Genomic DNA, 16,936 nt, shown 5'->3' with positions numbered 1-16,936 from the left:
TGCATAATTGTGGGAGCATATGCCTGTATGAATCATAGAACAGAAGCTAGCATGACTTCCAGAGGAAAAATTGTATAAATCATGGAATGGAAGCTAAATAAAATATAGCTGAAGAAACAAAAGCAAGTGACACTGTGGAAGTGAAGAAAAGTAAGAATGAGGAAATGAAACAAATGATACTGACAGATAGCGTACTGCCAGGATGCAAGACTTAAAAAATGAGTTGATTAGAATGAGAAATGAAATGAGAAATGAAATGAAAAATATGTATAGTGAGATGAAGTTTGGTGGATACGAATGGATGAGTACAAAAGGTTAGGCTGAAGGAAAGCAGAGAAAAAGTGATGCAGACTCAAGAATTACAATGTATAGAGATTTCATTATTACAGGTGTGGCAAATGAGAGAGTCCATAAGTGTATTTTCCAGGAAGAAGAATTAGCAGGATAATTGATGTGTTAGATATAAGAAACACATGAGAATGCCAGTTAGTGGTGGTTGTTGTGACAAATGACTTGATTGGACATAAAGAGAAAGTGAGGATAGATATCAGGAGGTTGTTGAGGAGAGTGAAAGATAACAGTGTGGGTGGAAAGGTAGTCAAGCATATTGCTGAAGTATGCTAATGATGAGTTGATATGGATAGCAGGGATCATGTATGGTGTGTTGGCAAGGGAGTGAAGTTTGTAAATGTGTGGGATGCATTTGAGGGAAGGATGGAAATGTACAAAAGTGACAGGTTGCATTTGATTGATTTGGTGTGTCAGAGAAACTTGTTGCAAGGAGGAGCAATGAGTGATGAGAGCAGAGTAAGAGGTGAAACAAAAAATCAGGAGAGAGGAAGTGGTGAGACTGAAGTTGTGTAAATGAGAACAGTAGTAGTGTGAGAGATAATGATGAGAGAACAAGAATGCATGATGGACAGGAAATGGGGCAAATCAAGGTACACATGGAGACACAGTATAAGGAGGTTGGATGTTGGGAGTAGTAGTGAATGTGTGTATGAGGATGGTCATTATAGAAATGGGTGGGATGCAGTTGAATCTGAGGAGATAGGTAGAATAAGTGGTGATAAAGATGATTGGGAATTGCTAGGTGTGGGGAAATTACAACTGACAAGTGGCATGGATAAGGCTGGTTATAGATCTAAAAGTGAACTGCTTATTTAGAATGCCAAGGGGATCAGAAATAATGGAGATGAAATGGTTTTGTGAATTGAGTTTATTCACCCAAAAATTGTTGGAATAAGTTAAATGGTTGAATAAGGATGATATCCTGATGGGAATAAAAATGGAATGGTATGATGTTTTTCATGAGGATAGAAAGGACAAGATTTGAGGTGGGGTGCTGTTAATGATAGCAGACAAATTATGTCTGCACAAAGTTGAGATGCAAGATGTAAATAGTGACAGTGCTTTTGAGTGAATATGATTACTGACTCAAAAGGCAGAAGTTGACAGAAAGAGATATTGGATGTTGCTATAGTCCAGGGAATGTGGAGGGTGGTGATGAAGAAATGCATAAGCAACTTGTTTTAGTGAACAGGGGAATGGTAATTATTATGGGTGATTTTAATTTATAGCAATATAGATTGGAATGAAGAAATAGCATTTGGGAATAAGGGAAATGAATTTCTTGAGAGACAACTATTGTAGGTGGTACATGAAGGAGAACATGCAAGAATCAAGTGTTTTTGATCTGATCATTTCATCAGAGGATGTGATATTGAGTGGTGTTTCTCACTTTCCTCCAGTTTGTGAGAGTGATCATGATGTGATCACATGGGTTGCAGCTAACCATATGAAGACTTCTGTGAGGGAAAGATATATGTGGAATTACAAGGCTGGTGAATATATAGCTTAAATGCCTTCTCAAGAGGCTTTGCAAATTACATTCTTTTAATCTGTCTTCATATTCAACATTTCAAAGACCAGTTACCACTTTTGTGAATCTTGCATAACTTTACATATAAGATTCACAAAAGTGGTAACTTTTGTGAATCTTATATTTCCTGTAACTGTATTCCAAGAAATAGATGAGACTGGGGATTTGGGTATGGGAGTAGATTTGCTGGCTTGGTTGGCCAGTGGTTAGTGTATCTGCTCTCAGGCTGCAGGTTTGAATCCTGCTGTAGGTTTGAACATTTGTGATTGTCTGTAGATTGGAGAAGAATTTCATCACCCAGTGAGAAACACTGTCCTCCCACTTATTGTAGACCTGAAGTGGCTTGAAAAAAAAAGTTCCATGTTTGGTCATGGAGCAGGGTTTCTGGACTATGTAAAAAATTAATCCACCCACAATATGAAATAAACACTTTTTGCGGGTGTGAGCCACATTAAAAAAAAAAAAAAAAGTAGAGATTTGAATTTTAGAGGGCATATTGCTAAGATTGCCAAGGTAGCTCATAGGATTACTTGGTTGTGGAAGAATTATCTAGAAATTTTGAAGAAAATTGTGGAAGAAGGGGGGGGGGGGGACTGTTGTGACTAACAAATATTTAATGTCAATGAAACCAGCCTTTTTTGGAAGTGAATTAAAAAAAAAAAATTTAGATGCATATCTGGAAGATCCTGAAGAATATGAAGAAAATTTAATCGTTGACAAACCCAAAGAGATTTCACAGAAACAATTTGAAAATGTTCGTACAATCAAAGTTTTTAAGCAGCAATGCGTAGAGGCTGGCCCTGATGAAGAGAGAAGTAGTAAAATTTGCAGAAGAGTAGAAGAGGCAATAGGGCCATACCGTCAGTTGTATGCAAGAAACAGAATGCCTGCCAAACTATGTTAGCTCAATTCTTTGTTAAGAAGTAGAATAATAAATTGATATTCTGAATTGTTTTATTGTCTATCAGCTTCGTATAGTTTTCCTTTAACTAGGCCCTGAGATATATCCTAATTTTTTTATAAAAAATTTGGTTCCTCAAATTTCTTTTTTATAAAAAGAAATTTGAGGAACGAATTATACTTTTTCCCATAGGTTATTATATTCGATTAGTGCATTTTCGATTAATGCACCTGTTGTAAAGAACGCATTAGCTGCATTAATTGAAGGATTGCTGTACTGCTTTTTTTTTTTTTTTTTTTTTTTTTTTTTTTTTTTTTTTTTTTTTTTTTGCAACTAGTGATTCAAAGATGCAAGTTAGTGTTATAAAAAATTGTAATAGTACTGAGCATGATCACGTTATGGTGGAATGGTTTCAACAATGGCAGAGTGGAAGTGTCAGGTAGGTATTGAAACAAGCTAAGTTATTTCATAAAGAATTTAAATTAGAACAATGAGCATGACTATAGTCAAGACTTCAAAGGTATAAGAAGCTTCATGGAATTTCTGTCCATAAAATGTGTCATAAAAAATGATCTACAAACCCTGAAGGATTTTTTTTAATTATCCCTACACTTGAAAGGCAGAAAGGCCTAACAAATAAATGCTGTGTGTGGGCAATTGCCGATTATGTTTCCAAATTTGCTAAACATGTAGCTTATGAGAGCCTCAGTCCCATGAAAGTGCAAATTCAGTAAAACTGCATTTTATTGACAATGTGCATCACAAAGGACATTAATGGTAAAGGATGAAGAAAGGCCATTGTATTCTGTGGAAAGATTTACTATCATGGTGTATATTCAAACACGGCAGACAGGGTATGCAGTGATATAAGCCACTGGTGATAGGAAAAAACTAATTGCAATGCCTGGACGACCTCGAAATGCATTAAAATTTTCCCCATAATGTACCATGCAAATAAAAATAGCTATAGCTGGATTACCACCAAGATTTCATTAGAATGGCTTGAAAAGTTTTTTGTGCCTGAATCCAGAGCATATTACACATCTGCAGGTGCCTGCTGAAAGTTGCAAAATTCTTCTAATTCTGGATAACTGTTCAGCTTAACTCCTGTGTATAAAAAATGTTTATACAGAGATTACGAAAACCAGGCAAGGAGGGTGACTTGGTAAGCGTAGCAAAAGCGAAGTATGAGCAGCAGTTAGTTAATGAAGCCAGAAAGAATTCTAGGGAGTTCTTTCAATATGTAACCAGCAAAAAAAAGAAAAAAAAAAGAATCATTATGAAAGGTGGCATTGATTGGAGAAAATGGTATAAGGACAACTGTTGTGGAAGATATAGTGGAGATACTTAATGAGCAGTTCATAAAGGTCTTTCATTCTTGTAAATGTGACATCATGAAGAGATTGAGAACAGTTAATGATTGGGGGAGAGACTGACTGTAAGTGAGCAAGAGGTGTATTGGGAATTGAGCAAACTCGATATTAATAAGGCTGTGGGACTTGATAATATATCATCACATATTCTGAAGGAATGTACCAGGGAGTTGACATCTACCTTGACATATTTTTTTAATATGAGTCGAGTTCCAAAGGAGTGGAAGGCAAGATTGTGCCACTTCATAGGTGATAGAACTCAGGCACCAAATTATAGGCCTATCTGTGTATCAGATGTTGTGGTTAAGTTGTTGGAGAATCTAGTGAGAACTAGGATCCAGAATTGGGTTGACAACAATGGTATTATCTTTGATGGACAGCATGAATTTTCTAAAGAGAGGTCATATTTTAGTAATCTACTTACTTATTACAATAAAGTGATGGTTTCCTTGGACAGAGGAGAGGAATACGCAGTAGTATACTTTGATTTTGCAATGGCTTTTGATTGATTACTGCATAAGTTGATAGTCAAACTAGAGTGGATGGCGTTGGATGTTAGATTAGTGCATTGGATCAGAGACTGGCTATCTGATGGGTATTTGCAAGTTGTGTGTGTGGGAGAGCAATATCCAGGAAGAGGGAAGTCACTAGTGGTGACTTTCCTCTGTTTTCCTCAGGGGTCTGTTTTAGGGCCATTGCTATTTAACCTGTATGTTAATAATATTGGCAAAGATTTAGATGGGGATATTCAGTTGTTAGCAGATGATGCAAAGTTGGGAGGAACTATGAAGAGTAGAGAAGATGTTGTGGCCTTTCAAGAAGACCATTCACTCAATATATTGAATATATTGAGTGAATGGGCACGGAAATGAGGATGCGAGTTCAATATTGCAAAATATAAGGTTTTAAAATTTGGGAAACAAAGATGGGATGTAGAATTTATGCTTGGTGAGGATATATTGTTGGAGGTGGAGGAAATAATAAATCTTGAGGCAATAGTGGATAAGGATCTGAAATTTAGGGGACACATTGCCAAAATTGTGAGAACAACACAAAGAATTCTGGGAATGATGCAGAGGACACTGACTTGTAGAAGTAAGGTGATTCTTGTTCCATTGTATAAGGCTTTCGTTAGGTCATATATGGACTCCTGTGCACAGAATTTGTCACCTGTTTTTCAAAAGGACGAAGAGATGTTGGATAGGTTCCAGAGACAACTTACTAAGGTAGTTTCTGATCTCTGGAATGTCAAATATGATATAAGGTTGAGAAGATGCAATTTACAGAGTCTAGTGGATAGGAGATAGAGCAGTGATATGATAGAGACCTGCAAGCTAGTAAGGGGTTGTTATGGGATCAATGTTGGAGAGGTTCTACAGCAAACGGTGGGAGATCAGGGAAGAACTAGAGGACATCCCTGTTAGCTGTATAAGGAGGGTGTGAGCAAAGTAGTGAGAAGAAGGATTTTTGCATGCAGAGTTGTGAATGATTGGAATACCTTGCATGAGAGTGTTGTGTCTGCAGAAAATTTGAGTGTGTTTAAGGCATGGTATGATGAGCTGTGTGTATGACGAAAGGACCTCCTAGATGAGTCTGACTCCATGGGATTTTGGGATAATAATAATAATAGCGTGTTTACCACCAAGCAGCCCTTATCTGTCCCCTGTAGAGACATTTATTAAAGAATTTAATATAAGACAAGTGCTTTGGTTTGTTGGCTAGTGCCCAGGAGGAGAAGGCTCAAGCATTAACACTAAATGCTTGCACCTTCTGGCATAAGTTATATCCTGTCTTGACATTTGATAATTTTCCTTATGAAAATGTTTTCAGGCTCTATAGAATGTATTGTATAAAAGAAGAAAGAAGTTCACGAGTTTCTTGAGTATGCAAAAAAGTGTATATATATGGGACTTGCTACCATGAATTACTCGTACCCTGTTACTCATTTATGAAACTTCACATATTATGTTGATAAACTTTAGATATTGGCCAGGGCAGATTTAAGTTTTTCAATATATTGAATATTTAAAACTTTATATACATCTCTTCAATAATTTGACAGTCATGATAGTTCATTGTGTTTCCAAATCATCATCATAAAGATCTAAGAACTTTTGTACATTTCATCATTCACATTAAACAAAATAAGTATCACAATTAACAAGGTATGATTCCAAATTAGACATGTTGGATTATATTTAACAGTGTATAATGTATAATGTTGAAAAACTTTGCTGTAGCTATTGTGTATCATGCAGTCAAGTATATTCCAAGTAGAATTATCTGTGTTATTGGAAATATCATCAAAAAGGCCTAGGCATTGAAGGTCAGTTTTATTCAGTGCGTATCTGACATGACAGACATGTGCAGACAGTACTCTATTAATGTATAATGTTATTTAACAGTTCAGCAAGAAATGATTCTAGTTTCAATGGTATTAAATTCCTTTCTGTTATTTATTATAAAAACTGAATCCTGAAAATAAATAAACTTTTTTTTATACAGGCATTGGCATCAATGAGCATGAGTCCCCAACCTATTAAAAATCTAGATAAAATTCAACCTGGGGTTGCAGATAGATTATCTCTTCCTGATCCTCCTCCACCACCTCTGAATACAGGTTTCAACCCTTTGATATATGGAAATGATGTTGATTCTGTTGATATTGCTACCCGAATAGCAATGGTGCGTTTTTTTAACTCACCTGGTATTTTAGCTAACTTTGTGGAGCATACTCGTACCCTGCGATTATATCCAAGACCAGTTGTAGCCTTTCAGACCAACAGTTTTCTTCAATCTCGACCAAAATTGTCATCTTATCTCAGCAAGTTTGTACGTACACAAGTAAGTTATATTTATCATTATTTTTATTGGATTAGTTATATGAATTATTTTATATATAGCAACTTACATTATATTTGCCACTCAATATCCAGCTTATGCTATAAACTATTCATCTCTGCTGACGGGTTACTCATTGGAAGTCTAGTAGCTTCAGTTAATATTTTCTCATTGATTGACCCATTTGTAAAATGGTTATCTCTGCTGACTGGTTTCCATACAGTAAATCGTCATTTAATATCAAGTGGCCATATAAGTTATTTTCACTTCTCTAATTGTAAATGGTATATTATGCAGTCTCTGAATATCTTATTAACAGTTTCTCATAATGTGAGTTGCAATAAGTCAAAGCTCTCCCCCACCCCCTTCAACCCCTACCAGGTGTCTATCAGGTCCCTTGCACTTACAAACAACTGTCCTTCTATGGCCAAACAGGTAGGAAAGCTAATATTAGAATCTCTGAACAAGGACTACATCTAGTTCCACCATACAGCCACTTGGGACTTGCTGACCATATTTTGTACACCCACCACAAAATACACTGAAAGAAGACCATTCTATTATGGCACAGCAAATACAAATATGAGAGGTTATTCCTCAAATCTACCTCAGCCCTGAGAAACTTTCCAAACCTCAACAAATTTGGGTGCATAAGACTGTCCTAAATTTGGGAAGCACTTATCCTCATATCTTCAGCCCAACAATGGCCAAGGCCACTCAATCTAGCCCACTAGGGGAGGGGGGGGGATGACATTTAGGACTCTGGGTTGCCTTTCTTTGGCCTTATTTGCCCAGTGTTAGTGCCCATATCCACATATAATTGTTTTTGTGATATGATATTTTGTGATACTTTCCTGTGTTTTATCAATGTAACATTGCCAAAATATAGGAAGGTATTAATTAAAGTTATTATAATTAATATTTTAGTATACATTGTTATTTCTTGAAAAATAATAGTTATGAGTATCCAACATATAATCTTGTCTAAAAGAATCCCTTCAACTCACATTGAATTTAACATGTTCAGAATAATGAGCTTATGTTGCACTAGTACAGCACAAAGCAAGTGTTGTGAATGCATTAATGTAAAACATAGTTTGACCTGTACCCTAATTGCATTTTCATGATACCATGATAGTACAGTAATTGACTATTTATCTATCCATTATAATAAATTTAGTTTAATCATTTATCCAAGCATAAGCAAACAAAGTTTGCGCCTGAAAGTATCTTCAGGACTGGGGTAAGGTGGTACAACACCGGGCAACTTGTTGCAAAGGTGGAGCAAGCTAACATCACTCCTATCTCAGTATCTCCCATAATGCAAAACACATCTCCTTGCAGATATGTATAATGTTATACATTAAGGGAAGGGCCACTACCCAGACTAGTTTCGACCTTTATTGAGGTCTCTTCAGCGGGAGCCAGGCCCAAGTGGAGATACCAGGCAGAAGCATTAGCAAGGTCATCTCTACCTATAGGTAGAGATGACCTTGGCCATGGACCGGCAGGCCATGGCAAAGAGCTCTGCAGGCCACAGGTGGCCCACAGGCCATGCTTTGAAGACCCCCTGACTTATACTATTTCGCTTACTTCTCTTCCTTTCTATCATCAGCACTCAAATCATCCTGCCACAGTCATTTTTCCTTTTACTTGTCACATGGCAAAAGAACTCATTGGGATTTCTTTTGGTCTTACCAGCCAGCTTCTTCTCACATAATAATCTTTGCTCTTCTTTTACCATTGAGATCACCTTTTTCTTCATGTTCTCTCTGCAGCTTCATGTTCGTTGTTTTTCTACAGCTTCTGCTTAATGATGCTATTCCTTTATCTAGTTCTAACGTGATTTATCCTTCTGATTTGGGGTATACATTCTGATATTGTTCCCCCCTTCCCCATTGGCCATCTTCTTTGAACTGCTAATATCTCTCCCCAAATTTTTATGCCATCAATTCTCTAATCTGACTCCTCAGTTTGTCATAATAATCTACTTCTTAACTCCACATATACTCCTTCTTAACAAGAAATTCTTCATATCTATTAATCTCTCAGGTCAAGACCACATGATTGCTCATCCCCCCCCCCCTCCAAACAGAGTTAATGTGCCATTACTGTATTCTCTGAAGTTATAACCAGATCTAGCACTCTAAAACATCATATTCCCTCCATTACATGTTGTCTGAGGTAATTATCTCTTAGTGGCAGCATAAATTCCATTTCTTCCCTTCCTGTGACCATTTCTCCTTCCTATGTTCTTATAGTTGAAGTTCCCCATAATAATTACTTGACTTTCTTATGTCCCGCTCCCAGCCTATAGCAGCAACCTTACCGCATACATTGAGAGTGATACCCTCAATGACATACCTATCATTCTTTCTTTTAAGGTTACATGGTGATCAGCATTCGTATTTATAAATTTAGGGACACAAAACACACGTGTTGAAAAGATTATTTTATTAATTACTAATAAAATAAAACTTGACGTTTCAACCCCTGTATCGATGTCATCATCAGAAGAATACAAGTGTATAAGGAACCAAGCTACATGCTCATGGCGAGTATACCGGTAAACTAAATCTACATAGTTAATTAATCCTTTTCCTTAGCCTGACCTCTAGTGATTAAAAAAAAAAATGGCCTCTAGTGATAAAAAAAAAAAAATAATAAAAAAATAATAATAATAAAATTAATAAAAAAAAAAATAAAAAAATAAATAAATATAACTACAATAAACTGCTAAAGTCCTCATGTATTAATATTCTTCTGGATTTGTACAGTTCTAATTGTTATAATATGATTTCTTTCAGTTGCTGTTGAATGTTACAAACACTTCACCATGTTGTCTTCTTGTAGTGGGATTTTTCTATGGCTAGTTTAGGTTGTTATACAGGTTGCAGATGGGTCCTCCACATTCTTGAAATGGTTAGGCCATCATTTTTGTTGAGATTTGGATTGTGTTTGAGCATTTCACATGACTAAATTTTCTCTCAAACCATGTTTTGGTGCGGTGTAGGGACTTGGTATTTTTCCAATCAATTCTGTTGTATGTTTGGAGTGTGTGTGGTCAGAAAGGCCAGTTTTTCCAAAATGGAGGTATTTAATGTGTTGTTTGTCTTGTCTGATTGGGATAGTTCGCCCTATTTCCCCTATATATGGTATGTTACATGTGCATTGTATTTTGTATACCCCTGGGTGAGCTAGGTGTGGAAGAGGATCCTTAGAAGAACTGAGTAGGTGTCTTAACTTATTTGGGGGTTTAAAGGTGGTTTTAATGTTGTATTTGCGTAGTGTTCTGTCTATTTTTTCAGAAATGCCCTCTAACATAAGGAATGGCAATAGCATTCCTGAAATCTTTTTTATTCTTACTAGTATCTTTATGGAGGATCTTGTGAATAGTCTTTTTACTGTATCCATTTTTTATAAATGTTTGGTTGATGCTTTTGTATTCCTGGTTTAGAACCTGTTCATTAGAACAAATAGTTAGAGCTCTGTGTTTAAGGGTGCTCATGGCACCTAGTTTTTGTGTTGGGTGGTGGTAAGAATTTTTGTGTATGTATTGGCCTGTGTGTGTAGGTTTGTGGTAAACTGAGAAGGAGAGACAGACAGAGGGAAGACGTGTGATAAGTGTGTCTAGGAAAGGAAGAGAGTTGTTTTTTTCCATTTCAATGGCGAATTGAATACGTTTGTGTTGTTTGTTTAGGTGGCTAAGGAATGTATTTAGAGCTTCGCGGCCGTAGGGGCCAAATGGCGAAAATATCGTCGACGTATTTGAGCCAAATTTTGGGCTTTAGACATGCTGTCTCTAGAGCACGTTGCTCAAAGTCTTCCATATAAAAGTTAGCTGTTGGGGGAGAAAGTGGTGAGCCCATGGCTGTACCTTCTTTTGGAAGGTAAAAATTGTTTTGCCACACGAAATATCCGGAGTGGAGTATATAGGCAAAAAGGGCCGTGATGTCGTGTGGAAATATGTTCTGTAGGAGCAAGATAGTGTCATTGATTGGGACATTGGTGAAAAGGGAAGTTATGTCAAAGCTGACTAATAAATCTTGGTCGCTGAGTGTAATGTTTTTAATTTTATTAATGAAATGTTGTGTATTTTTATGTAGGAAGGGGGACTGACCTACCAATTCCTTGAGTGTGGCCGCTAATTTTTTTGGCTAAGTGATAGTTTGGGCTGTCAATTCCTTCAAAAATCAGACATAGAGGTGTGCCTGGTTTGTGTATTTTTGGCAGGCAATAAATTCTGGGCACGCATGGGCATAATGAGGTATTAATTTTTTTTTTTTGTTTCTTCGGGCCATGTGTGGATGGATTTGATTAATTCAGTTGTTTTCTTTTTGTTACGTTTTGTGGTCCGATATCAAATGGTTCATTTTTTTAATAGACGTTGTACGGTCTAAAAGGACGGTGGCATTGCCTTTATCTGCTTTTGTGATTATAATGTCTTGGTTATTTTTTAAGGATTTAAGGGCTAGATTTTCGGTTTTGTTTAAGTTGGTGCTTAGTTTTTTGTTTGAATTTAGTATACACGATGTTTCCATTTGTATTTTATCAGCCAAAATGGTGGGGAGGGATCTTAAACCTCTCTCGATATGATACACGATATCAAGTTTGTTCACTGACCTTGGAGCAATGGCGTAGTTCAAACCTTTCTTTAGCAGCGAGAGTTCACCTTGGGTGAGATTGTGGTTTGATTGGTTGATAACCAGGCAGTGGTCCAATGGTGGTTGGTTGCTCCTAACTTCATTTGTTGGCGATTGGCTGCTCTTTATGATGTCGGTTTGTGATTGGCTGTTCCTTTCGTTATGGCATTCCTTTCGTTATTTTATTATTTTTATTAATTTTATTATTATTATTATTTTCTATTTTTTTATTATTAGTTATTTTTTATCACTAGAGATCATTTTTTTTTTTTTTTAATCACTAGAGGTCAGGCTAAGGAAAAGGATTAATTAACTACGTAGATTTAGTTTACCAGTATACTCGGCATGAGCATGTAGCTTGGTTCCTTATACACTTGTATTCTTTTGATGATGACCTCGATACAGGTTGAAATGTCAAGTTTTATTTTATTAGTAATTAATAAAATAATCTTTTCAACACGTGTGTTTTTGTGTCCCTAAATTTAAAATATGAAGACATACCTATCATACTGTAGGGGGACCCATTCCTTTTCCCATTTGAGGGTATGGCAGTAAAATGATTCCGCAGGCAAGCGTTTGGGTTAATGGGACCAATTCAGTTAGTAATGAATATAGATGCTTCCTGATCAACTAACATCAAATTCTGCAAACATATACCTTGTCAGTTCATGACTGGAGGGAGACCAAATCCATTGGCTACAGTGGGAACTGTTGACAACACATATAGACTGGAGAAAAAAGTTTCCACACCCACTTCACCAACATCCATAGCCTAAACAGCAATTATTTAAACAATGTGCACCACCAGCTACAGTCATCTAAACCAGAATTACTATTCCTATCAGAATCCCAACTGGAAAACTCGACAACCACTGTCCACCTCATCTGCTCAAACTAAACATTACACAGTTCTTTCTGCACATGGTGGCACTTGTGCATTCATCAGAACTGACATACCATGCCAGAGATCACAAAGCCTCGAATCCCCTGTTTGATCTGCTTTTGCTCAAAATTTCCCTACCAAACCAACTTGCCCTTTTCATATGCTCTCTGTCACTCTCCAAATTCTGTTAACAGCTCTGACCTCTTCAGTTATTTTTCTCTCTCTCTCTCTCTCTCTCTCTCTCTCTCTCTCTAAAGCTTAACTTCCTACAGTCAAATTACCATATTAGTGAAGTCATCCTTCTTGGGGACTTGAACGTCCCCAACTGATATTCCCTTCCCTTCTCTAGTTTCACTGAGCAAGCTGACAGAGATGCTGAGATTAAGCAGATAAAAATCCGATGTTGTTATATAGCCAGTAAGTGAAACTCAAGATCAAGAACTACGATCTATATGAGTTTCAATGCCGAAAAACTATTGGCGAAGGCAATTTGAAGCAAAGGTGGAGCAAGATCCCTCACTATTCTTGATATTCTCTCATAATGTAAAACACAGCTCCTAGGAGATGTAATACTGTATTACATTATGAAGAGAGGTCACTACCCAGACCGGTTTCAACCTTTTTTGAGGTCTCATCAGTGAGTAGGTAGACCTGGAAGATATCAAAGATTAGTGAAAAGAACTTACATACCTTCACTATACGAAAGCCATAAAGGTGTGCTTATATTTTGTAATTAAAATGAAAAGCCAAACGGCTAGTTTTCTGGCAACTTAATAGAAATTAAGCAGATAAAAATCCTATGTTGTTATATAGCCAGTAAGTGAAACTCAAGATCGAGAACTACGATCTATATGAGTTTCAATGCCGAAAAACTATCGGCGAAGGCAATTCGAAGCAAAGGTGGAGCAAGATCCCTCACTATTCTTCTTGATATTCTCTCATAATGTAAAACACAGCTCCTAGGAGCTGTGTTTTACATTATGAGAGAATTGCCTTTGCCTTGAATTGCCTTCGCCGATAGTTTTTCGGCATTGAAACTCATATAGATCGTAGTTCTCGATAGTTTTTCGGCATTGAAACGCATATAGATCGTAGTTCTTGATCTTGAGTTTCACTTACTGGCTATATAACAACATAGGATTTTTATCCGCTTAATTTCTATTAAATTGCCAGAAAACTAGCCGTTTGGCTTTTCATTTTAATTACAAAATATAAGCACACCTTTATGGCTTTCGTATAGTGAAGTATGTAAGTTCTTTTCACTAATCTTTGATATCTTCCAGGTCTACCTACTCACTGATGAGACCTCAAAAAAGGTTGAAACCGGTCTGGGTAGTGACCTCTCCTCATAATGTAATGACAGTATTACATCTCCTAGGAGCTGTGTTTTACATTATGAGAGAATATCAAGAATAGTGAGGGATCTTGCTCCGCCTTTGCTTCGAATTGCCTTCGCCGATAGTTTTTCGGCATTGAAACTCATATAGAATATAGTTCTCGATCTTGAGTTTCACTTACTGGCTATATAACAACATAGGATTTTTATCCACTTAATTTCTATTAAGTTGCCAGAAAACTAGCCGTTTGGCTTTTCATTTTAATTACAAAGATGCTGAGATGTTTGCCATTATCAATGACCTATCACAGATCATCAGTCTTCCTACCAGATTACCTGACAAACCCCTTCCAATTTGCGAATATACTTGACCTCTTCCTAACAAGCTCCCATTTCAAGTATACTGTGGATGTCAGTTCTCTTTGTAATGCAGCTCACAACCTCATACAAAAGTCTTTTTGCCATGGAACAACGTTCACCCATAAGTTCTCAGTCTTGTGTCCTTTAATACTACAAGGCCACCTAACGAGATGACCACTGTGACTTCTATTCCAGCTTCACATGGTCTGACTACTGCTTCAGTTCTTCTAATCCAAATACCTGCTCATGCTGAGTAACAGGAATCATCCTCACAGGAATGAAGACTCTCATTCCGCATTCTACTCCAAATTTTCAGCCATCATCCAAGCCTTGTTTCTCAAAAAAGTGTGTCAATGCAGTAAAAGGAGGAACCTCTGCATACCATGAACGGTTCAAGACCAAAACTTCAGCTGCCTATATTGCAGCTCACAACAACAACTATAAAAGAATCATATCATCACCAAATCAGGCTTTGGAAGGGCCAAACACTGCAAATGTGCCTCCTGACATGGTAGTTGCTCCTACTGGTCCCTTTTTTTTGCCGAGGCCATTGGCAGCTGGGTGGTACTGTAGTTACCTCACCTAAGGACAACACCGACTTACTGACAATTTCTGAATTGATGAACTGGGCAAAGTTTCCTTCACTCCACCAAGAACTGCTCTCTCCATGTTATCCATAGTCTTCCACCAAAAAGAAATTTGAAGAAAACCTTATTAACATGAACACAAACAAGATATCTGGTCCTTACAGTATCCCACCTATTGTGCTACAAATTTGTGCCCCTGAACTAATACCTATCCTGTATTATCTCTTCAATCTATCCTATTCAACTGGCATCTATCATACACCATGTTAACAGACCACATCCATCCCATCCCAACGAAAGGTGATAAAAATCAATCAACCAACAAACTACTGTCCAATTGTTCTCGCTTCTGTTCTAAAATTATGGAGGTCATTTGAATTACTTAGAGGCCTACCAACTATTTAGTTCTGCCACTCGTGATCTATAGCTGATCATTGTGCTTTCACCTTATCTCTGGACCCAAGCCATGGAAAAATTTGGAGAAACTCACATGGTTTCCCTTGACATTTCAGAGGCATTTGATTAGGTTTGGCACAGGGTCCTACTTAGCAAATTGGCAAACTTTAGGGGGTCTACCTTCCACACTGCACCTGAATCACCAACTTTATCACTGGTCGTTCACTATTTGTCATAGTGAATGGTTTCTTCTCCTCAGATTTCCCCACCAATGCAGAGAGTATCTCAGGATTCTGTTCTTTCAACTACTCTCTTCCTCTTCCTCTCGTATATAAATGACCTGCTCTCACAGACTTACAATCCTGTCCATAGTTTTGCTGATGACAGTACACTCCATTCCTCCTTTTCATTTTGCAAACCTTGTAGTTCTCAAGTATTGATACACCCAATCCAGATGTGGGTATATCAAGGCCTTATAAAGAGGAATTATAACTTCCTGATCTCTACTTGTTAATGTGTTCTTCACTAGCCAAGTAATCTTATGGGCTACCTTAGCAAACTTTGCAATATGTCCTCTAAACTTTCACTCTCTGTCTACCACCACACCTAAATCTCTAGATTCATCTATTTCCTATGCTATGAATGTGATACATGGCTTACAATCTATTATTATTATTATGTGACACCTCCAGGGAGTCCAAAGACTCATCAAGGGAGAGTGTGCCAACAGCATCGAACGATTGAACCCCTTTCAACTACTAACCGCGTTCAAACTTGCTTAACTTTTTTTTGCGTGAGAAATTACTAGCAGAGGCTATACCAATTGACCAACCTTTTCTCAACATTAAACTGCCACCCATTAACTATTGTCAATACAGATAGCCTGTTTAAATCGTCCTGCAAGTTCTCTACATCGCCTTCATTAACTATTACTCTGCTTATTTTTGCATCATCAGAAAACAATTGAATATTTCCTTTCAGGTTATTTTCTATATCATTTATGTACAAATTAAACAGCAATGGTCCCAGCACTGAACCATCTGCCCAGCAGTCACCATCTTATTCACTTAACTAGTGTCATATCCATTCCCATTTGTTCTAATTTGCGTAACAATGTTCCATGTGATATTCTGTCAAATGCCTTTGCAATATTGAACAAAATCATGTACCATTTCCTTTATCCAATTCAGCTGATAATCTGTTATAAAAAGTTAGTAAATTACTAAGAAACGATCCTTCAGAAAGCCATGTTGACCCTCATACAGTATCATATTTTTATCTACCCATTCTTGAATTCTCTTGTTTACCAATTTTTCTACTACTTTTACCACCATGTCTATGATACTGATTGGTCTATAATTTGCTACTGTAGTCTTTGAACCTCCCTTATGCAAAGGAATAATTTGCTTTCTTTTCACTACCTTGGAACTCTACCAGCATCTGAGAATTAAATTAAGCAGCTTAGTCAAAGGCATTGCACGTTCCCTTGTATCGCAAAATCCTAGCCAATATCCCATCTAATCTCACAGCTGTATTTACATTGAGATTCTGTAATATCCTAAGAACCTCCAATTCATCCACCTCTGTTCCCACATTAGTGTCTGTCACATAGGTTAAAGCAATAACCTCACTAGGAAGATATACCGTATTTTTCAGACAATAAGATGCACATTTCTACATAGAGAAATCGACTTTGAATAGAGGTGTGTCTTATGGTTCGAAGTCATGGATTCC

General features: G+C 37.1%; 1 protein-coding gene across 7 annotated transcripts in view; it reads left to right on the top strand.

Annotated features, from left to right (window-relative positions):
• Rab3-GEF (Rab3 GDP-GTP exchange factor) overlaps window positions 1-16,936 on the top strand; it is a 1,186,669-nt gene that overhangs the window by 261,414 nt on the left and 908,319 nt on the right. For all 7 annotated transcript variants that reach the window (XM_090394443.1, XM_090394448.1, XM_090394444.1 and 4 more), the window contains exon 8: window positions 6,662-7,000. In XM_090394443.1, the coding sequence (XP_090250569.1) occupies window positions 6,662-7,000 (339 nt within the window). The remainder of the gene's footprint in view (window positions 1-6,661; window positions 7,001-16,936) is intronic.

The sequence above is a fragment of the Typopeltis vanoorti genome, chromosome 6 (assembly GCF_054136105.1).
Source record: "Typopeltis vanoorti isolate ZY-2024b chromosome 6, IOZ_Tvanoo_1.0, whole genome shotgun sequence".
NCBI lineage: Eukaryota > Metazoa > Arthropoda > Arachnida > Uropygi > Thelyphonidae > Typopeltis > Typopeltis vanoorti.
The sequence above is the reverse complement of the archived record's forward strand: the minus strand, read 5'-3'. Positions and strand labels throughout refer to the sequence as shown.